Source organism: Passer domesticus, chromosome 23 (genome assembly GCF_036417665.1).
Source record: "Passer domesticus isolate bPasDom1 chromosome 23, bPasDom1.hap1, whole genome shotgun sequence".
Classification (NCBI taxonomy): Eukaryota; Metazoa; Chordata; class Aves; order Passeriformes; family Passeridae; genus Passer; species Passer domesticus.
In genome coordinates, this window is record NC_087496.1 from 6,770,109 (window position 1) to 6,793,225 (window position 23,117).

Below are 23,117 nucleotides of genomic sequence, written 5' to 3' on the forward strand. Positions count from 1 at the left end.
TTCCACCCCTTCCCAGCCCACTCCTGTCTGGGATTTCAGACCATTTCCCTTCTGTCTGTGCCTTTCTGCATCTTCCCTTCCTCGTGTCTGATTCTCGTGGCTGCAGGCAAGGCCAACACCAGAACTCTCAAGGATAGACAGGGGTAAGGGAGGAAAAAGGAAAATAATTTGAAAAGCAAGCCAGAAAAAGGCAAATCTCATGTGAGGGCAGCTTTTCCTCTGCGTGTTTGAGCTCTGCAGCAGAACCACAGCCCCTGGAGCCTCACGCAGAGTAAACCAGAACAAAACAAGCAGATCGACATCAGGGTGGCTTGTGCAAGTCTCTATTTAATGACAGAGCTGCATGAAGACATTGGTTGGTGTCACACGTACCTGTGATGGGCATTTATACATTCCTGACTCCTGGGGAGCCGTGGTTGCACTGGAGATTTTCACCACAAGAGGTAGTGGCTTTATTTTTCCTGTTTTCCTTTTTTTTTAATTATTATTTTTTATTTCAGCAGGATTGGATAAGCTGGTTAGACCTACCGGAGTTCATTTACTCTTCAGCCAGGAAGATTAACAGTTCTGTGGAGTGGGAGCAAGCAGGCAAGCAGCAAATACAGTGCAGGCAGAATTCACTGGCTTTTAATTCAAACCTCTTTGGGGGTGCAGAGGTCCCCAGCCAGGGCTTCAGCAAGCTGGGAATCACAGGGAGGGAAAGCAGGAACAGGAAGACTCAATAAGCAGAACGAAAGCTTCAGTTATAAATCATGAATCCCAAAAGAGGGGCTAGAGCAAGGCTCTGGAGTTCTGGAGGAACAGAGAAATGAAATCTTCTGCTTAAGGTGTTTTTAAAAACCAGCTCAGTGCCCTTCCCACACCAGCACGTCCTGCCAGCAGAGGTCCTCGGGGAAGCAGAGGTTTGTTTTTTTCCAGGGTGGAAGGAACAGCGAGGTTTGCCAGGCTCAGAGCTGTGGCAGAGGCTCCCAAGTCCCTGACTCAGGATGGGCTCTGAGGAATTCCAGAAACAGCTCCCAGGTTCTCCTGGAGTCAGCACACTCTGCCCCTGCTCCTGGCACTGCTTCCCTCCGTGGGAAGCCAGAGGTGAGGATGACTTTGGTGCTGTCTGCAGAAGGGGAAGGCTCAGTCCTGGCTTTCAAAGTGCTTCATTTGTTGTCTGGAAGTGCAGGAGTTTTGTGGGGAAGGAAAACCTGCTGCAGAGACGGCCAGAGCTGGCACTGCCACCTTCCCAAGGGCACTGGGGACATTCACATTCCCACGATTTAGCCTGGAGTGTGAGGAAGGAGCAGCTTCAAGTGTCCTGGGGGTGAAGGGTGGGCTGCAGGTGATTCCTCACAGCCAGTATTGCAGCTCTGGGAAATCCATCCTGTTCCAAAATCCAAAAAACCCACCTGGGTTTTTTGCTCCACATGAAGGACAGAGGCTTTTCCTGCAGCTTTTTTTCCCTCCGTGGCATTTTGGAAGAGTTTTTCAGGTAGTGGTTCAGGTGGGTTGAGCTATAAGGTTCTGCTTCTGGATTCAGAAAAAAAAAATCTGGGAGCGAGGTACACAGCATTGGAATGAGGATTTTCCTCGGGTTAAAACTGGACACAAAGTAAAATTATGGCACAAAGTGAAGATATTTTCCACGTTATCCTGAGGGATATTATTATTCCACTTATCCTGAGGGCTCACGCCAGCCTTTAGTACAGGGCAAACATCACCTATGGCAACTTCCAAATGCTTTAAAGCTTTTTTTTTGTCTATATATGTAATTTTTGCTATTTTTGTTCAACTCCCCACCTGTTAATTCCCCAAGTCAAATGGATCTTTCTGCTTATAAATACATTAAAAGATGGACCAGTAACTTGTTGCTATTTTTCTGCCCCAAAACCTTGCATCATTCTGTGACTATTGGCTACAAGTCTGAGGTGATTCCCATCACTGAGTGAATTTGTTTGGTGAAAACTGTGGGGAAGAAAGAACAGCTCGTGCGTGCCTGAGATCTCTCGAGTTGGCGTTCCCAATTTTGCAGTTTTCAGCTGTGAAGAGCCAGGTTCAAATGTGACACAAGGCTGTGGGCTGAAAATCAAAACCCCTGGATGCCAGCCCATCCCAGGAATGCCAGGTTTGGAACAGAAACCTGTGGATTAAGGTGGGACTGCTGCTTCCATTTTAGAAAGCAGCTGAGATTATGTGCTAGAGCTGCTTGGTGTAATCTCCTCCTGCCTCAGAGCTGGAGTGCTCTGTTAGCAATACAGGAAATCCAGGGAATTAAAGGAACCCTTGCCAGATCTCCACCTCATCTGAAGCAGAAATGGAGTGAATATTCCACAGACTGCATAGAGAAAAAAGGGATTCTATTGCTCTCCCAATTGTGTTTTTACTCCTTTAGAAAACAGCAGGAAACTGCACCCTGGGAGCCTGCCCCTGTTTATGGCTATTGCAACCCTCTGCTGCTCCACATCCTGCAGGAATTTCTAGCCAAACCTATTTCCACCTCGCTTTATTCACCTTGCTGTGTTTTATTTACAGAGATATTGCGAAATGTCATGTGAACTGAGTACAAACAGCACGTACAGCGTGGGTTTGGCAGTGCCAGATTCAGCGTGGTGAAATGATGCTCTTGTGGGGCTTCCATTCCTAAAATCCATGGAAAAATACATAGCAGAGAGTAAGGGATGCTGGAAACTTCCAGACCTTTCCAGAGTCCAGCTTGGACACAGGAGCTGGTCCAGGCAGGGGCTTTCTTGGCTTTTTATTCTGGCTTTTTCCAAAATGCACAGTTTTATCTCCTTGACTGTTGATTTAAATTAGGCACAATGTTATTCTGCACTCCCTGGGGAGAGACAGAGGCAAATCAGACCCGAGGTGCTCCTTGGGGCCCCTGGTTTAGGTGAGAAGAGCCAGCCCTGGCCTGGCTGGCGTGCTCAGGGTGCCCCTGGGGCTGCGGGTGCCTCCCCTGGCACAGTGTCCTCGTGTCTGTACATTCACCACGCTGCCACCCCTCCCCTGCTCTCAGCCTGGGCAGAGCCTGGACATGAGATGCTGGTGGGCAGAAATCACTGATGGGAGGTGAGGGGGTCCTGTTGGATGCACACCATGCAAGACAGGGTTCCACTCCTTGAGTTTCTCTCTCCATCTCTTTTTTTTTTTTTTTTTGGCTTGGGGCTCCAAAATCCCTCCTATTCATTGCTATTTACACATGGTTTGACGTGAGACTGATGCCCCCTCCTCCCTTCCACCCATGGCTTGTAGGCTCACACTGCTGCAGGGTCTGTGGGTGGCAGAACCTTCTCGACCCGCCTGGGGACCTCTGAAAGTTTTTTGGGTTGGTTTTTTTATGTAATTTCCGAAGGCTTCAGCAGTTAAACACCGGGTGAGTCAGCTCGAGGTGAAGGCAAAGCTATTGCACGGAGCTTGCAGAGGCCCTGGCTGGCTCCTGCTCCAAGCGGGAGGGATGGCCTTGTCTTTGGTGAGAGTTGTGCCGCTGACCCAGCGCCACGTCCTGCTGGCCCCGTGGCCACCCCGTGTCCAGGCCGGGTGGCCAGGGGCGAGAACCGAGCGAGAGCGCCTCGATTCTTGCGCTTCCACTTCCAACACAGCGCGGGGGTGGCTCTGAAAAGCGCCCTCGGGACCGGTCCAGAGGTCACCCAGCAGGGTGAGAGACCCTCCCGCCTCGTTGCATGCCCAGCAGGCGCTCGGGCACCGCGCCGTGCCCAGCTCAAGAGCTCCAGCCCCCTCCCCGGCTGCCCCGCCGCGCGTGGATGGCATCGCGTCCTCTCCCCCCTGCGCTCCTAAAAAATAAATGCGGGTGCTGTTTGTGACTTTTAGCAGTGGAGGATCTTCATGAAAGCCTTGCGAAACTCGATGTTGAAGGTGGTGTAGATAATCGGGTTGACAGCGCTGTTGACATAGCCGAGCCACGTGAAGGCGCTGTACATGGCCGGCGGGATGTTGCAGTCGCAGTGCATGTTCAGGATGTGAGTGATGAAGAAGGGGAGCCAGCAGATGATGAAGACACCTGGGGGGGGGAAAAAAAGCAGAGAGGAGGGTTTTGATTGCTGAAAGCTGGGCAGATTCTCAGCAAGGCTCTCTTTGGTGGAAGGGGAATTTATTTCCTGGAGGAATATATTTGTGTTTGCGTGCTCAGTGTCCTGGTCTGCGTTCTGCCCTGGTACTAAAGAACTCCTCTGCTCGTGGAACAGCCCAGACACAGCAGAAACTCTGCCCTTCAAGGGTGCCAGCTCTGCTGAGCTCTGCTGCCTTTTGCCCCAGCAAGCCCAGGAGCTCTCCCCCATTTTGGGAGCTCAGATGCCCCCGAGAGGGGCAGCTTTGGGCACCCTTAGTGCAGCACTGCCAGCTGTGCGTGGCTGGGGAGCAGGGACCCTCCCCTGGGCAGCCCTTTGCCTGCTCTCCTCTCATGTGTGACGGGAAATGGGTTCTCAGGGGGTTGGGAAATCAGCCTGCAGGGCACACGGGCACTGGGATTTCTGCAGGGAGCCCAGGGCAGCCAGGGCACGCTCTCACCGAGCACGATGGCCAGCATCTGCGTGGCTTTCTTCTCCTTCTGCTGGGACAGTTTCCTCCTGATCACGGCCTTGAGCAAGTTCCTCGTCTTGCCGTTGGGCAGGGAGTGGATCTCGAAGACCTTGGCTGTGTGGTGGGATTCTTTGGCGTGGCCGTTCTTCTCCACCTTCCCAGGGCTGCTCAGGGGTGCCTGCAGGGTAGAGTTGTTGCCCCGATTAGAAGCAACTGGCACAATCAACTGGTGGTTACTTGGTGCTGTGGGTTTGAGGGCCGTTTTCTCAGGGGGACTGGTACTGGACACCATCTCCATTTCCATCTCTTCTATGTGACTCTCTGCCTCCTGGACAAGAATCAAATGTCCACAACATAATGACAGGTAAATACACAGAGAGGAGCAACGAGCATTCCTTACAGAGTGAAGCTGGATGATGCTGGAGAACAGTCAGTCCCTCGTCTCCCTCCCTGCCTGGCGCCTGCAGAAAGGGCTGTGCTGTGTTTGGGTGTTCTGGGCAGGTGGGATGGACAGAGCTGCACTGGAGGATTCTCCTTTTGGGCACAAAGAGGCTCAGAAATGGGGGAGACGCTGTCTCCACTCTCTACAGATTTTATTCAGGTTTTCAGAATGCAAATGGATAAAAATGGAATCGACAACCAAAACCCAACAAAGCCAATGCAGTCCAAGATTTAAATAACAGAGAGGAGAAGGAAATCAAAGGCACAAAAATGTTCAAATGCCGTGGCTTTTAGAGCTGATCTTTCGGTGAGCTTAATCTGGCTTTGTGAGCTCTGTGAGCTTAAACCCCCTGCTTCACTCCAAGGAATGGGAAGACTATTTAAATTTTGAGATTGAACGGTAACCTTTGCTCTGAGGTTTATTTTTCTCCCACCCTACATAAATTAACCTCGTGTCCTGAGGGAGAAGGGGAAGGCTGAAGGCTCTGGAAAGCTCCCACTTCTCTTTTAACACTCACCACTTTGCGCTTATTAACTTGGAAGCTCCCATTGGACTTCACAATAACTGTGCAGAGCTTGACGTCTTCTGGATGAGTGCATTTGTCCTAAGGGGCAAGCACCAGCTCAGAGGTTACACAGGCAGAGAGGGGTCGGGAGGGGAAGCTGGTAAGGGAGGCACGTGGGAATACAAAGGGATGAATCAGGAGCTGAGGTGCCGAGCAGGGTGGAGAACTGATGGAGAACTGCGCTGGAGGAGCAGGGATGGAGGCCACGAAGCTCTGCTGTGTTTGTGTGTCCCTGCGTCGCTGCCTCCTCTGCAGGCAGCACGGTTTGGAGCTGGAGCACGGCCCTGGCTGTGCTGCCTGTGCTGCCAGAGCCCTGCTTGACAAGAGGAGTCACAGCCCAGCTGGGCTCCCTGACACGCAGCTCCTGCAGGGACGGGCTGGTCCTGCAGAGCTGTCCTTCCCAGGGAGGAGCTGTGCACCCCAGGCACTGCCACCGAGCCTTGGGGACAGCTGACAGGATCTGTGCACCCCAGGCACTGCCATTGGGGACACCTGACAGAGTCTGTGCACCCCAGGCACTGCCACCGAGCCTTGGGGACACCTGACAGGAGCTGTGCACCCCAGGCACTGCCACTGGGGACACCTGACAGGAGCTGTGCACCCCAGGCATTGCCATTGGGGACACCTGACAGGAGCTGTGCACCCCAGGCACTGCCACTGGGGACACCTGACAGGAGCTGTGCACCCCAGGCATTGCCATTGGGGACACCTGACAGAGGCTGTGCACCCCAGGCACTGCCACTGAGCTTTGGGGATACCTGACAGCCTAAAGGAGGGTTCCACAAGAGCTGGAGAGGGGCTTGGAGTGGTGGGGCACGAGGGAATGGCCTTAAGCTGAAGGAGTGTGGGTTTGGATTGGATATTAGATAGAAATTCCTCCCTGGGAGCGTGGGGAGGCCTGGCACAGGGTGTCCAGAGAAGCTGTGGCTGCCCCATCCCTGGCAGTGTCCAAGGCCAGGTCGGATGGGGCTTGGAGCCACGCGGGATGTGGAAGGTGTCCCTGCCCGTGGGCTTTACTGTCCCTCCTGCCCCAAACCACTCCTCCATTCTGTGATCCTGCAGGACTGACCCACACAACGGCGCAGCCTCCTGCCTACCCCAGCCCAGCCCAAGGCAATGCTCGGGGTTAGTGCAGCAGCTCCTGCTGCAGCTCTGCTGCTGCAAACACCCCTGAGATCCAGCGAGGCCCCAGGAGCCCCAGCCAGCGAGCTGGGAACCCCGGGATGTGCAGCCGGGACCCCAAACCCACCACAGCACCCACCTTCGGGAGCTCTGGGTGGCGTGGGGCAGGGGGAGCAGGGCAGGGCAGCGTGCAGAGGCTGGTACCTTCAGGGGGGCCTGCGTGTCCGAGTCCAGCACGTGGCTGCTGCGCTTGGTGCTGACGCGCTTCCTGCGCCGCCGCAGCACGATGTAGATCTGCACGTACACCAGCAGCGTGACGATGAAGGGCACGTAGAAGGACACGATGGAGGAGTACACCACGAAGGCGGGGTTGCCAATGATGCACTCCTTCTCGTCTGGAAGAGAAAGCCTTGCAGGGTGGGCGCGCCCCGCTGAGGGGGTCGCGGTGCTGGCTGCCCCGGGGCTGGAGGGAGGCACGTCACCCCCAAAAACTCCTGCTGATCCCATGCTGTATCCAACCAGCATTCCCAGGAAACTGCTGCCTGAACACCAGTCCTTTTCCCTCCTGCCTCGGGGAAGGTTTCGTCCCACGGCTTTCCCTTTTGTGTGTTTTAATAGAGGGAGGGTTTTGAACTTGTAGTGGACAAATGTTAAGGTAACAGAGATTGGTGTTGTGTGAACTTCTGCATCACCCCAGTCCTGGTGAGTGTGAAACCCTGCTCTGGAGCAGCTGGAGATGAAACAGACCCAGAGCCAGCGTGCAAACAGCGAGGGGTGGCAGTGGGAGAGAACACTTCCCAAATACACCTCAGAACACTTCCAAAATACACCTCAAACCCGATCCCACCTTCATTCCTGGCTATCTGGGAGGACAGCAGGGGCAGCTGCAGGTGGCAGAGGGACAGAACATTTCCAGTACACCTCAAACCTGGTCCCACCTTTATTCCTGGTTATTTGGGAGGACAGCAGGAGGCAGCTGCAGGTGGCAGGGGGACAGAACACCCCCAACACACCTCAACCCAATCCCACCTTCACTCCTGGCTGCCTGGGAGGACAGCAGGAGGCGGCTGCAGGTGGCAGAGCCCTCACCTGTGTTGTTGAGGCCGAAGAGGAGCGGGCAGGAGATGGCAAAGGAGAGCACCCAGACCACGGCGATCATGACGGTGACCCTGCGCTTGGAGCTGTAGCGGGTGTTGTAGAGCATGGGCATGGCCACGGCCGTGTACCTGCAGGGACACACCCCCAGGCTGCTGTCACCCTGCCACTGCCCGGGCTGTGTGTCCCAGCAGCCACACCAGGAGGGGTGAGCTGGGTCAGCTCAGCATGAAGTTCTCCTCCCACCCTTCCCACCGACACCCCTGCACCATTCCAGAGTAGAAAAAGTGCCAGACCCATGGGACACAGAGCAATTCCATCTGCAGCCCCAGGAGCAGCGTTTCTGTGCCTCCTGACAGAGCTCCCTGCTCACAGCTCCTCGAGATCCTCTAAGCTGCTCTTCAGAGAACTCCCACTGATTCCGAGCCCCTGAGTCCCGGGTAAAATGTGGCCACGCAGAGGTGGCTGGGACTTGCCACCCTGGCTTTGGCACAGCCTGGTGGCACGGAGCCCTCACCTGTCAATGCTGATGGCACAGAGGTTGAGGATGCTGGCAGTGCACATCATGACATCCAGGGTGACAAAGATGTCGCAGTGGATGCGGCTGAACCGCCACTCCCCCACCACCTGCAGAGAGAGAAGGGGCTGGTGAGCAGTTCCTGGGGCTGGAGAGCAGTTCCTGGGGCTGGAGAGCAATCCCTGGGGCTGGTGAGCAGTTCCTGGGGCTGGAGAGCAATCCTTGGGGCTGGAGAGCAATCCCTGGGGCTGGTGAGCAATCCTTGGGGCTGGAGAGCAATCCCTGGGGCTGGACAGCAATCCCTGGGGCTGGAGAGCAATCCCTGGGGCTGGTGAGCAATCCTTGGGGCTGGAGAGCAATCCCTGGGGCTGGACAGCAATCCCTGGGGCTGGAGAGCAATCCCTGGGGCTGGACAGCAATCCCTGGGGCTGGAGAGCAATCCTTTGGGGCTGTTGAGAAATTCCTGGGGCTGGAGAGAAATCCTTGGGGCAAGTGAACAATTCCTGGGTCTGGTGAGCAAACCCTGGGGCTAATGAGTAAACCCTGGGGCTAGTGAGCAATCCCTGGAGCTGGTGAGCAATCCTTGGGGCTGGAGAGCATTTTCTGGGGCTGGAAAGCATTTTCTGGGGCTGGAGAGCAATCCCTGGGGCTGGAGAGCAATCCCTGGGGCTACCGAACAATCCCTGGGGCTGGAGAGCAGTTCCTGGGGCTGGTGAGCAATCTCTGGGGCTGGTGAGCAATCCTTGGGGCTAGTAATCAATTCTCTAGGGCTACAGAGCAATCCCAGGGGCTGGGCTGCTGGTAGGGCACCGAAGGAGGGTTTGGCAGGGTTTGGAGAGGCTGCTGGGTGGTTGGGGCTGTGCTGGGTCAAAGGCAGAGCTCTGCCCCTTCCAAGGGGCTGCTGTGGTTGCCTCTCCTGCTCTCTGTGGGTTTGGGCAGCCCCAGCACAAGGCTGGGCTCACATTCCAGTGCCACCGGGGAGCACGAGGCTCCTCCACCCCACAGGGGAGGATAAAGGAGCTTAAACAGCTCCCTGAAGCATTTCGAGGCAGAATGAGGAGGGAAATACATTCATGTTGATTCCCAAGCACCTCTAATTTTACTTACAGCTTTTTCCCAGACAGTTTTTCCAATTACACCCAGCAAAGGTCAGCAGCAGACAAGCAAGAGCTTCCCTTCATTTCTTAGATTAAAAAATCGGGGTAGGCATTCCTCACCTTTTTTTATTTTTGGTGAACAAAATGAGCTTAATTCAGAGTGAAAGCCTTTAACACTCCACACGATGTGCTAAAGACAAAGAACTAATGATAACACTTCCAGGCACCAGTAGCCTTTTTTCTCTTCACTTCTCTTGCTGTTGAAGCTGAACTTTGCCAATTAAGTTTAATAGCAATTATTCGGACTGCTGTGTTTGACATGTGATGAAAAAAAAGTATATTTCCCTCTAACAAAAATAGAGCCCTACTGCATTTGAAAATAGAATGAATAAGATATCTATTCTTCAGTTATTTCTGCTCTGATATACATAACCATAGGCAGCATAAAGAAGGGAGAATGACTGCATTGAAGCCTGAGTGACAGATGAATACTCAGTGATTAAAAAAGCACTTAAGAGACAGTTACATCAGGAACTTTGAGGAGAATTTGCCCAAAGGAAAAGGTTTCCAGCCAGATCCAAACCTCTGGGAAACCAATTTCCCGAGGGCACGGTTTGGGGGAAGCTGGGAACTCAGCAGTTCCTTCTCTTGGTGCTTTCATTTGTGTTGGAGAAACCTCCAGAATTTGGGGGTAAAAGATCTGCTTGCACCAAGGCTGGGTTTTTTTCAAGTGTTTCATTTTGATTTTGAGTTTTAGGCCAAGCTTGTGACACAAAACCTGGAGAGAATTGTCCCAGATGAGGCAGCTGTTGTTCCTGACCAGCCCTGCACGTGAGCCCAGAAAAGGGAGAGAATTTTGCCTCATTTGTGGTTTGTTCTGCCTTAAAATTCAAAAGGGTCTGAGAGGTTCTTCAGGCTGGACCTGAGGGAGCAGGAGCTTCTCCCAGCACGAGCTTCTGGCTCAAACTGGTGGAAAAGGAAGAGCAGAAGGAGATGGAAGCCCCAGAGACAGTGCCTGCCTCCCACCAGCCTGTGGCCACATTAATGAACTTCAGCAGAGGCTCCAGCACCACGAAAACAATCATTAACTCAGTGATAATTAGCATTGTGCTCTCTCACAGCCCTGCTATGTCAGTGGCTTTGTTGTGCTTTGCATCAGGATTTTCTGGGCTCGTTGGTGATCCCTCCTTCCCCTGCTCTCCTCCCTGTGTTATCATCCCTCCCTTGAGTGCCTGGAAACTCACTGGACACTCAGCATGGTTTGTGCTGAAGGCTGAGCTGGGAAAAGTGGTTTTTTCCCCCTTATATTTTGATATAAAGCTGTGGATTCCCATCCTGCTTCCACAATTGCCTTCCTGCAGCCCTTCAGAAGCAGGGCCTTGATTGCTATTTATTTTTCCCCCTGATTGCTGGATTCAATGATCCTTGTGGGTCCCTTCCACCTCCACAAATTTCATGTGGTTTCAGTGTGATGCCCATGGTGGAGTTTTGAACACAAAATTGGGGTCCTTTCCCTCTTGACCCCGAATTTCTGGTGCATCATTTAGAACTCTGAGCACCAGTGGGGCTTCAAACTACCTGCTCTCCCATCCTTCTCCTGGAAAAAAAAAAATGGCAATTTCACGGATAAAAAAGCTACAATTTCAGGAACAGAAAAATGCAATTTCGGGAACGAAAAAACCTGTATTTAGGGCATGAAAACCACTTGGGGAGGATTCAGAAGGCTGATTTCCAGGCTGCCAAACCCTCCCCATCCTTCTTCGGGCCACTTCCCAAACCCTTACCTCCATGTAGACCACCCAGGGCATGCAGAGCGTGGCCACCAGCAGGTCAGCCACGGCCAGGCTGACGATCAGGTAGTTGGTGGTGGTCTGCAGGGCCCTCTCCCTGGACACTGCCATGCACACCAGGACGTTGCCAAAGACGATGATGAAGATGAGGAGGGCCAGCAGCACGGCGTAGTAGTTGTAGTGCGGCTTCTGCGCCGCCTCCGAGGCGTTCAGGGCCCTGCTCCAGTTCCTGTCCCCGTCGTACCACGAGAGGTTGAGGGGATCCATGGGGGCCCAGGTGCCAGCTGCCAGCTCCGCCCTGCCACACGGGTTGGGGAGAGGACATGGAAAAAATGAAAAAGTGGGGAAAAAAATTGAAAAGAGTGAAAAAAAAAATCAGGTTTGTGCTGCCTCGCTCGTGACCTGCCCGGGGAGGTGGTGCAGTCACCATCCCTGGGGGTTTTTGACAAAGCCTGGATGTGCCCTGCGTGCCAGGGTTTAGTGAGGTGTTGGGGCTGGGTTGGACTCTATGATATTTAAGGTCTCTTCCAACCTGGTCATTCTGTGATTCTGTGAATTCTGTGAATTTTGGGAATTGTCAGGGACCAGGGAGGTGGTGCAGTCACCATCCCTGGGGGTGTTTAACAAAGCCTGGATGTGGCACTGGGTGCCAGGGTTGAGTTGAGGTGTTTGGGCTGGGCTGGACACGAAGGTCTTGGAAGTCTCTTCCAACCCAGTGATTCTGGGAATTTTGGGAATTTTGATAATTCCTAGGGAATGGGAAGGTGGTGCAGTCACCATCCCTGGCTGTGTTTAAAACAAGCCTGGATGTGGCACTGGTGAGGTGCCAGGGCTGGGTTGGACTCATTGATCTTGGAGGTCTCTTCCAACCTGGTCATTCTGTGATTCTGTGAATTCTGTGAATTTTGGGAATTCCCAGGGACCGGGGAGGTGGTGCAGTCACCATCCCTGGGGGTGTTTAACAAAGCCTGGATGTGGCACTGGGTGCCAGGGTTGAGTGAGGTGTTTGGGCTGGGTTGGACTCGATCTTTAAAGTCTCTTCCAACCTGGTCATTCTGTGATTTCCCTGTTCTCCCTGCCCTGGTGAAATGTTTGCCTGGAAATGGGATGGATGCAGAGCTACTGACCCAGGCAGGGATTGCAGAATTTGGTTTCACTGCCAGCTCACCCCCAGGTTTCTGTGCCAGTGACTCAGAGTGCCTGGGATGTTTTGTGCCCTGCCATTCCCTGCTCCCTCTTAGGTGTGCACAGTTCAGGGCACAAGTGCCATGACCCACTTTGTTTATTTCCCATGTGCTTCGTGGGGCTTTGTGCTGTATTCTTTTCATTTTTTTTTTCTTTTGTCTTTTCCTTATATGTTTTTTTTTTTTCCTCCAGCAGTGAAATAAATAAATTTTAAACCCCTAGACCTGAACAGTGACAATGATGGGACTTGACAGCAGCAGCTTTTGCAGCCAGGGCTGGGCTGTGCTGCCTCTGCCACTGCCCCAGTGAGGTGACAGTGAAGGGGGACATGGTGGGGACAGCTCTGCTGCCACCCCACAGCCCTCAGCAGCTCCTGGCACTGGCAACACGGCTTTCCTGGTTTTTCCTTGGAAAATCTTATCACCACAGCAACACCTCCAGCATTCCCTGGCCAATGGCCACCAGCTGTGAACTCCTCCAGAGGTAAAACATAAAAAACCATGTAAAACATAAAAAACCATGGGATTCCTGTGCAGTTCCTAAATCTGGGAGCTCTGCTGCTTGTTTTACCCACTGAGAGTGGCTTCTGGACTTTTTCTGTCTCTCTGTTCTGTCACAACACCCTAGAGAAATTCAGCTGCTGGGACAGAGGTTTGTGTGCCTTTAGCTTGAAATTCAGACAACAAAATCTCCTCCGTGCTGAGGGAGGTGAACAAACCAAGCTCGAGGAGGATGTGGAGAGTGGAGGGGAGCTCTGGGTGCTGCTGGTTTAGGGGCTCTCTCTGGTGCCAGGGTATGAAAATGTAAATTCCATATTTGCAGGGAGACCTGCAGGATGTTTGGCCCCTGGGAGAGGTTTTTCCTGTCCCCTGGGAGAGGTTTTTCCTGGTCCTTGGGAGAGGTTTTTCCTGACCCCATGGAGAGGTTTTTCCTGTCTCCTGGGAGAGGTTTCTCCTTTCTCCTGGGAGAGGTTTTCCTGGTCCATGGGAGAGGTTTTCCCTGGGCTCTGGGAGAGGTTTTTCCTGTTCCCTGGGAGAGGTTTTTCCTGGTTCATGGGAGAGGTTTCTCCTGTCTCCTGGGAGAGGTTTTTCCCTGGGACCTAGGAGACGTTTTTCCTGGTCCTTGGGAGAGATTTTTCCTGTCTCTTGGGAGAGGTTTTTCCTGTCTCCTGGGAGAAGTTTTTCCTGGGCCCTGGGAGAGGTTTTTCCTGTCTCCTGGGAGAGGTTTTTCCTGGTCCCTGGGAGAGGTTTTTCCTGGTCCCTGGGAGAGGTTTTTCCTGGTCCCTGGGAGAGGATTTTCTTGTTCCCTAGGAGAAATTTTTCCTGGTCCTTGGGAGAGGTTTTTCCTGGTTCCTGGGAGAGGTTTCTCCTGTCTCCTGGTAAAGGTTTTTCCTGGGCCCTGGGAGAGGTTTTTCCTGGCCCCATGGAAAGCATTTTCCTCGTCCCTGGGAGAGGATTTTCCTGGTTCCTGGGAGAAGTTTCTCCTGGTCCTTGGGAGAGGTTTTTCCTGGTTCCTGGGAGAGGTTTTTCCTGGTCCTTGGGAGAGATTTTTCCTGTCTCTTGGGAGAGGATTTTCCTGGTCACTGGGAGAGGTTTTCCTGGCTGTGTGGGAGGATTCCTCAGCTCCTGCCCTGGTGGTTTCACTGCAGGGCAGGACTGGAATGAGGGACATCCCCTGAATCCCACTCAGAGAAGGGGTTTCCACCCAGCAGAAGCAACCTGGGATCAAATTCGAGAACCCTTTCCATTTATAAAACATTCCTGACCTCTCCATAACCCAGCCAGCAGTGCAGGAAATGCCAGCACCAGGCTGGGAGCTCCTGAGCCTTTCACAGAGGCCTCACGTTGTGCCAGGGGAGGTTTATTTGGATATTATGGGAAAACAATCCATGGAAAGGGTTGTCAGGCACTGGGACAGGGCAGTGCTGCAGTCAGCATCCCTGGAAGGGCCCAAATCCCTGTGGATGTGGCTCCTGGTGGTGCTGCTTTGGCCAGGCCTTTCCCACCGAAATAATTCCACGTTTCTGGGGCCTCATGCCCTGCTCAGCCCTTCCCAGGATCAAATATTCCATGTTGGATGGAAGGATCAAATATTCCATGTTTGAGGGAAGGATCAAATATTGATCAAATATTCCATATTTTGTGGAAGGATTAAATATTCCATGTTTGGGGGAAGGACCAAATATTCCATGTTTGAGGGAAGGATCAAATATTGATCAAATATTCCATATTTGAGGGAAGAATCAAATATTCCATGTTTGAGGGAAGAATCAAATATTCCATGTTTGGGAGAAGAATCAAATATTGATCAAATATTCCACATTTTGTGGAAGGATAAAATATTCCATATTTGAGGGAAGAATCAAATATTCCATGTTTGAGGGAAGGATCAAATATTCCATATTTGGGAGAAGAATCAAATATTCCATGTTTGGGGGAAGGATCAAATATTGATAAATATTCTATATTTGAGGGAAGGATCAAATATTCCATGTTTGGGGGAAGAATCAAATATTCCATGTTTAGTGGAAGGATCAAATATTCCATGTTTGGGGGAAGGATCAAATATTGATCAAATATTCCATGTTTGAGGGAAGAATCAAATATTCCATGTTTAGTGGAAGGATCAAATATTCCATGTTTGGGGGAAGGATCAAATATTGATCAAATATTCCATGTTTGAGGGAAGAATCAAATATTCCATGTTTGGGGAAAGGATCAAATATTGATCAAATATTCCATGTTTGGGGGAAGGATCAAATATTGATCAAATATTCCATATTTTGTGGAAAGATAAAATATTCCATGTTTTGTGGAAGGATCAAATATTCCGTGTTTCCCAAGCTGCATCTCCACAAAGACCACACTGGCAGATCTGGCCCTGCTCTCAGACACCCCAAACCCAGGCCACTTAATTTCCTTAATAAAAGACAAAAGTGACTTCGATTTATTAAACCACGTAAGTGATCAAAATAGCAAAACATTTGCAAATATCAAATTCACCTGGGAACAATGGTTTCTTTATGTTTCACTGAGCTTTTGTGTGCTTTTCTCATTCAGAGAACAATTTGGATAATAATCCTTGGAAATTTGTTGCATATGGGTCCTTAATAGCTGATAATTCAAAAAGTGTCTGTCTGACAGTGCTATCAGCAGCACTTGATAGCTCTACAAATGTCTTCTTAGGAGCTGTCAAAGTGTCAGAAATTAATTAAATGTTAGCTTCTGTGACTCAGAGTGAAGGGGAAAAATCAATGCTAAATACAGCAACAGTTTTTTTCTCCTCTCCTGTTGCCCTTTCATAATGCAAAACTATCTCGAGGAGGCAGAACCATGCAGAAAATGCAGGGTGGGACAAAAAAAAAATAAATTAAAAAAAGCAGGGATGTGGAGAAGTGTGCAGGATCAGCCCCTTGGGCCTGTGCTGGATTTTCTGAGCTCTGAGTGCAGGAATAAAATTGGCTTTAAAAGGGAAAGGCCACAGAGAGGGAGATGGGCTCAGCAATTCCAGCCTTTTCCAGGCTGTTCCAGCTCCCTGCTGGAGTTGGAGGAGTCATTTATAGCTCATCTCTGGTGTCCATTCATCAGGAATTTACTCAATGGTGCTTAGGGAGTGTGTAAAAATCCCTGGATAAAGTAATCAACATTTCCTTTCATTTCCTTCTCTCTCTTCCTCAAGAGTTTTTTTTTTTCTTTCTTTAAATAGAACAATTTTCACAGTAATAATTTTTGTCCTTATGTGCATCATGGGAAAAGTTAATGTTTGAATATTGTACAAAGGAAAAGATGTGGTGTTTCTATTTTTTTTTAAATGTTTTAATTTGGGAACATGAAACAGAAGAAAAGTTCCAAATATTTTGCATGAAAGAGGGAAACTTAAACACCCAAACCTAGGAATTAAAACGGTGTGATCACACAATTAAAGGCTGTATGCAGTACACATCCTCGTGGTACAAACTGCAGCTACATGGACAACTCAGTAAATTCCCAGCTTTGGAAAATTGGAGTTTTCAGTCCTAAAAAGAAGCTTCTTTTCCCCAGCCCCGGAACTGGCAGCACTTGGGAGCGTTCTTGGTGGCCATTAAGGAGGTTTGTGAGTCTCTCAGTCCTGCTTTGAGGAGCAATTTGGATTTTAGTGCTGACAGTTCCTCAGAAGAGGAAAGAAAGAAGCACTTAAAGAGCTGGCTGGGAAAGGGAGGGCTTTTCCCTGCCCGGCCCAAAAACTGCATTTTCCTGGGGAAAAGGGAGAGGGAAGGGATTAAAAACCACAGGGAAAAGGCACAAACAGCACCTGGCTCTGGCCTGGTTGAAGTTCCTGAGCAGAGATAAAACAGAGCCTTGGTCTGAGGGAGGAAGAGCCCAAAAAGGACCAAATTCCCTTGAGAATTAAGGGCAGCAAAGCCACTGTAATTCCCACCCCGGAGATTTCCAGGGTGGCTGAGCTGATCCAGCCATGGATTAGCTGCAGGGTCAAGGGCAGGACAGGGCTGCAAGGTTGCAGTGTTTGGTGGCAGCAGTGCAGCAGCACCCTGCTGCTCAGCCCTGCTCCAGAAAACCTCCCTGCAAACATTTTTCCAGCAGCTGGGGGTGTGACATCTCACTAATACCTTACTTTAAAAAATATAATTTAAGCCCTGCTACTCTGGCTGAGCTGGCAGCTCGCTTGTAAGTTCCCGTGTATACAAATCATGAAAATAAAAATCAGTTAACACAACAATCTTTTCTGTTAAGAAAACTGTTCACACCTCTAAAAACAAAAAGTCTTTCCCATAAGAATCTGCAAAAAAAATATGTAAGCACCTACGTAGAGAAAAAGTCTTAACATGTACACACACAGACATTTCCTAACCAATAAAATATATATAGTTAAAAATATATTAAAAAATATATAATTTAAATATTTATAAAAATATAAAAATATTACTATAAATATAGTATAATAGTGTAAATATAGTATATAATATAGTAAATACACAATATAAATATAAATATAAATATAAATATAAATATAAATATAAATATAAATATAAATATAAATATAAATATAAATATAAATATAAATATAAATATAAATATAAATATAGCATATAGTATAAATATTGTATATAAATATAGTATATAATATAAATAGAAATATATTATATAGTATAAATATATAATATAAATATAAATATAAATATACCATGATGGGGCAGAGAGCACGACGGAGCAGGAGTGGGATGTCCACAGCCCAGCAATACCCTGCGTGTCTCTGCAGCAGCTGGAACCTTTTTCCTCTCAGAAACAGCAAGGGTGGAAATCTCCTTTTGGTTTTCACTCTGCCTGCAAACCCTCCCAGGAATAAAACCCTGCCAGGGCCAATCCTGGTAAAGGTTTGGGGCCTTGGACCAAAACTTCAGCCAGCCTTTGCTCCTGCATGCATCCCCCCATGGTTTTGCCTCATTTAGGATAAAACCTGGAGTTCAGGGTGAGCTTTCAGGGCCCAAGCTTTCCTCTGGACTCCAGACATGATTTTGGGGCTTAACTCAGGAAGGAAGAGCAGCCAAAGCCACCAGAGCCAGCACCCCTGAGGGCCATGTCCCACTCAGAACAGCCTCCCCTGCTGTCCCCAAAGCATCTGTCCTTCAGGTGTTGCTAAATTGACATTTCCTGCTAATTGCTGCTGCCCAGGGGTGCCCATCCCTCCCAGGCAGATCCTCTCCGAAGGCCTGGCACAGAAATCAATGTCCAAGTGGAATTTGCACAGAACGCTGCCTCCCTGGATAGTGTCACTTTGCTCTGGGATTCTGGAACCAGTGGGCCGTGGGAAACTGTCAGACTGACATCCTTTCTGTGCCCAAGGTGTTCGCTGGGCTCCGCTGAGAACGCAACAAAGATATTGCACCCAAAGGAAATAACATCATTTCTTTGGAGCAGGGAGAAGGTGGAAGAAAAGGGAAGGGGAAAATGTGTTTGAGGAGCTGCTTTGTTTCCCTGCTCAGGGGTTTTGTGCAGGGGGAAAAAAAAGCATCTCCAGGAGTGGTTTCACTGTTTTTTATTTTGCATGCAAGCCCAGAACTGCTGTGGGTTCCTGGCTGTGGCTCCCTGAAGAGCAAGGAAGGTGTGGAGCAGCTGGACAGAGTGAGAACCTTTTCCTATTCATTTATAGTCAGGGGACAGGTCTGCAGGCACTGAGGAGGAGGAGGAGAGCCAGCAATGAGGAAAACATTGTAAATCCTTGACCTGGGAGCACTGCTGATGCTGCTGCAAATGCCCGTGCCCTGCCTGGGCTCCTCAGCTGGCACAGAAGTCACCCAGCAGAGCCCTGGTGGCTTTAAATAAACCAGCCTCCCCCGGGCACTCTGTGGTTGATGCAGCTGCAGCGGGGAGGTGACAGGGGAGGTGACAGCCGTGACTGAGGGCCTGGCAGTAATTGCACCTGAGCACGGCTTGCAGGAGGCTCAGCTCTGCCTTCCACACTCCCCGAGCCCTCTCTGGTGCCCAGGAACCAGCACGTTTCACGAGCAGGAGGTTTGGCCACCCCTGCACCCACAGGGGCAGAGTTAGGGACAAAAATCTGACGCAGGGATCTCCTCCAGCCAGGTCTTGTGAGATCTATTCCTACAAAAATCCTGCCCAGGCTGGGGCTTGCAGGGGGCTGAATTCTAATTTCAACACTGCAGCCTTCGTATCGATCAAGACAACGGTTCTGCCGTCAGCTCCTTCCAAAAAACCTCTGGAAAATCTTCCTCTGCCTCTCTCCTGGCTCCCATTCCCCAGATCCTTTGCTAGCCGAGATATCAAGGGTGTGTTAATTGCAGCTATTGCTCACTTCTGATTCAGAAACAATCCTGCTTCTGCACAATACCTAATTGGGCGCTCTTGCTAGGTGTTCTCAGTCCCCCTGAGCAGCTGATGCCAGCTCTGCCTGGCGCTCAGCACAGCTCTGGGGGTGACAGCACCGCGGCCTCTGAGTCACCCAGCCGAGCTGCTCCTGCTGATGCCGCGCTATTTTCTGTTCCCAGCCTGGCAATGGTAGGGCTCAGAGCTCCCTGCACCAACTCCAGGCTGTGATTCACCCCCTCCCAGGCAGCAGAGACCCTCAGGAGCCTCCTCTGGAGTGCACGGAGGGTTTCCTGCCTCTGGGAGAGGGTGGCAGGACAAGCCCAGCGCCTGGGGACTCCAGAATGTCAGGGCTGAGCCCGGGTTTTAAGGCAGATTTCTCAGTTCTCCCTTTGTGGTGCTGCTCCTTCCATCATCCCTCTTTCCCTAGGGAATTTTTGCAGTTTGGATTTGTGTCGCAGGAAGGAAAGGGAAGAAGCTTTTTCCCATTTTGTCCTTCATCCCTGTGACGGACCAGAACCTTCCCCAGGACGGTGCTCTGCCCTCCCAGCTGAACTCCAGGGCACACACCAGGCTGGACCCCCTGCAGAAGGATGTCCTAAAGCTGAATTTCTCTGGGATTTCACTGCCTGCCGTTTTCAGGCCCTCAGAAAAATCTCATCCTTCCAGGTTTCTTAGCAAGTCCTCATGGAAGGGAAGAATTCAGAGATATCTTCCCTAGAGGAGGAGGAATGCTCCTGTAACTTCCTTCAACCTGCCCTTCTGCTAATAAAACAGCAGGTTCCACTTTCAAAGGAGTCTTTAAAATTAAAGATTAAGGCCTTGTCTTCATCCAAGTCTTGCAACCAAATATGGTTTTATCAGAAATCCTCCAATTTTAACATTTTCTCACTCCAACACGTTAAACTTCAGCAAGGAGAGGTCGTAATGGATGGGTTTGTGTTGTTTGCTTTGGGGTTTTTGTCATGAATAATCCTTTTAGGACCAGTTTGGGGTATAAATAGCTCCTTCCAGCACCAACCTCCTCCCAGAAAAGCCCAGCACTGCCCCTGCCCACCTGGAATTCAGGAGAGGTTTGGGTCCTGCTGGAGCAGAGCCTCGGGTTCCTCCTGTTCTTTAAGAATCTGTGGGTGCAGGGCAAGCTTTGATCTCTGCAACATTTGGCAGACGAATTTTTCAAGCTGGAGCTGCTCCAGACACAGCCCACTTGAGCCCTTCTCAGCTGGGTGGAGAGGATGGGCAGAAAAGGCTTTTTAAAAAATCATTTCTGACTCTGTGCTCTCAGCTTTGGACACACAACCAGAAACACTGGGCACATCTCGATTTTCAGTGGTTAGAGGGAAGGATTTTTCCCTTCCCTGTGCTCTCACACAGGGATGGTCTCTGTCAGAGGCAGCTCTTCAGCCTGGAAGATATTGGTTCTTATTAAACATTGCATTGCTATAGACCCAACATCCTGTTCTCTACAAAAGCTCTTTTTTTTCCTCCTCATAATTCCTTTATCTGTATCCTAATGCCAAATCTCTCTGACGAGATCTGAGCCTCTGACTAATCTAATAAATTCCCAGCTTCATGAATGCTGGTGATCTGTATTTCTTTAGATCTGTGCTGTGTTTGAGATCATCCACCAATGTCTGCAAATAACTCTTAATCAGTCACACAGCCAATTGTGTTAATTTTGAGGAATTGGAAAGGTTGAATCTCTTCACTTCCCACCCCCTTTAGTTATGTACAGAAGTGGCTGAAATTTGAACAAAATACTTTTAAGTGCTGGATAAAACACGGCAAATATTTAAGTTTTTTTTTTCATTATTTGTTTTTGTCTGTCTAATGTTCACGTTTTGGTACTTGGCATTTGAAGTGTAAAACAATTTAATTGCAGAAATAGGTTGTGTTAATTCCTTGGCTGAACAAACCCTTTTTGCTTCCCCTCCAGCCAGGCTTCCCCTGTTTATGCAGCACCTGGCACAGGGATACTGTAGCTCTTGAGTCCTCCAGCCACACTTTATTAAAAGTAAATAATAATGATTCAGATTGAAGCCATCAAATATTTGCCCTCCACTTATGTCAGCGAGCACTCGTTGAACATCTGCTCTTTCCATTGCCACTCCTCCCCCTGAGCTTGTTTGCAAAAATGTTTGCCAAAAGCAGCGAGTTCCAGAGCAGAGCTCTTTTTATCCCCTTTCCCTCCCCCCTGTTCTCAGATTTGTGGGATTTAGCCCCAAACCATCCGTGGCTGAGCTTTGCCCCAGTCCCTTGCCCAGCTTTGATGAGGATGTGTCAATCAGCACGGCCACATGGCTCCCCTTGCTCCGGGGGCCACTTCAAACCCCAAGAAAACACAGTGAATTATTGTCCTGTCCCTCCTGGCCAAGGAGCACAGCCAGCTCCCGTCTCAGAGAGATTCCTCCATCCAGTTCCCCTCAAATTTCAACTCCTAATGATCCTTAATCATTTAATCCCTGGGCTACACCAGCTCAGCTATTCAGATCCTGACTCCAGCACCCACCTCTGTCACCTTTGCGGGCAAAAGGAAAGGAGAAGAGCCACCTCTCCTCCTGGATTCGTCCTTTCCCAGCTGCTGTGGGCACTGAGCCCTGCAGGAATTGTGCTGGATCAGCAGCTCTGCAAACCAGCATCTGTTCCTCCTGGCAGAGTCCTGCAGCTCCTGCTCTGCCCTGGGGCTTTTCCACCACAAGTGTTTGCCTGCCCTCCTCGGTGTGACCTTCCCCAGGGGCTCCCAGATGCACAGAACGCTCCATTGCCCTTGATAGCTGCAATATTTCATCCCTCCCTGCTCTGCCTCCCCACCCTGGCGCTGCTGCATCGTCCTGTCCCCTCTCTGCTCAGCTGGCCCCACTCACAGAGCCACGAATTCTCCTCTGTGCTGCTCCTTGTTTTGCCACAAAACTGACATTCTTGGGAAAATCATCGTTCCCAGGTATTTCCCCTAAAAAAGATGCTCAGCTGGGTGCCCTCTGGGTGTTTTTGTGCATTTTGGGCAATATTTTTCCCTGCCTGGCCTTTGGAAATCTTTGCCTGGTCAATCAAACTTCCCAAGAGCAGAGGGGTCCCACACCACATTTTAAATTCTCTCACGTTTAGTGAAGTCTGGTCGTGGGGGGATTTTGCTTCCATCAGGTGTGGTACCACCTGTTTTCCAGGTGAAATTGTAGCTATTTTCAAGGTAAAATTGTGGCTATTTTCAGGTGAAATCATGGCTATTTTCAGGTGAAATCATGGCTATTTTCCAGGTGAAATCATGGCTATTTTCAGTGTGAAATCATGGCTATTTTCAGGTGAAATCATGGCTATTTTCAGGTGAAATCATGGCTATTTTCAGTGTGAAATCATGGCTATTTTCAGGTAAAATTGCGGCTATTTCCAGGTGAAATCATGGCTATTTCCAGGTGAAATCATGGCTATTTTCAGGTGAAATCATGGCTATTCTCAGGTGAAATCATTACTATTTTCCAGGAGAAATCGTGTCTATTTTGCCTTTTGCCTGTTACAAAAGTGGTTTAAGGTTTTCTCTTGTTTTCACCAGCAGGAGCCACCAAACTGAACTTCTCCCATCAAGGCCTCATTAAAACTCAGGCAAGCCCTTGAGGTGCTGCAGTGGAGCCCCAGCTCAGGTGTGGAGCACAGATTGGACTTTCCAGGTGTCTCCAACCTCTTGAGAGAGGATCCCTTGCTCACTTCATGGTTTTGGGCTGATCCTGCCCAAAAATACACCTTGGAAATACAAATATCTTCTTCCCGTATTCCACAGAACTTGTTGGGAACATCACTGACAAATCCCCAGCCAGGGGAAAAATGGGAACGTTCAGTGCTGCATTTTTTGGCTGATTGGAGGAATTTCTCTCTCTCTGTCCCTGGGATCACTGCACGTGCTCAGCTGCTGCTCTCCTGAATTTTATTTGACTTTTACACATTCAGCAAAATTTCCAGCCTGCTGG

At 50.1% G+C, this 23,117-nt stretch overlaps 1 protein-coding gene across 5 annotated transcripts in view; it reads right to left on the reverse strand.

Moving 5' to 3' along the window:
• Positions 1 to 307: 307 nt before the first annotated feature.
• Positions 308 to 23,117, reverse strand: part of DRD2 (dopamine receptor D2) — a 31,326-nt gene continuing 8,516 nt past the window's right edge. For 2 of the 5 annotated variants that reach the window (XM_064397692.1, XM_064397691.1), the window contains 7 exons: positions 11,147 to 11,450; positions 8,266 to 8,375; positions 7,743 to 7,879; positions 6,858 to 7,048; positions 5,484 to 5,570; positions 4,513 to 4,852; positions 308 to 4,006 (listed from right to left, as the gene is read on the reverse strand). In XM_064397692.1, the coding sequence (XP_064253762.1) occupies positions 3,813 to 4,006; positions 4,513 to 4,852; positions 5,484 to 5,570; positions 6,858 to 7,048; positions 7,743 to 7,879; positions 8,266 to 8,375; positions 11,147 to 11,419 (1,332 nt within the window). In that variant the 5' untranslated portion in view covers positions 11,420 to 11,450 and the 3' untranslated portion in view covers positions 308 to 3,812. The remainder of the gene's footprint in view (positions 4,007 to 4,512; positions 4,853 to 5,483; positions 5,571 to 6,857; positions 7,049 to 7,742; positions 7,880 to 8,265; positions 8,376 to 11,146; positions 11,451 to 23,117) is intronic. The other 3 variants (XM_064397694.1, XM_064397693.1, XM_064397695.1) reach the window with 3 other exon arrangements.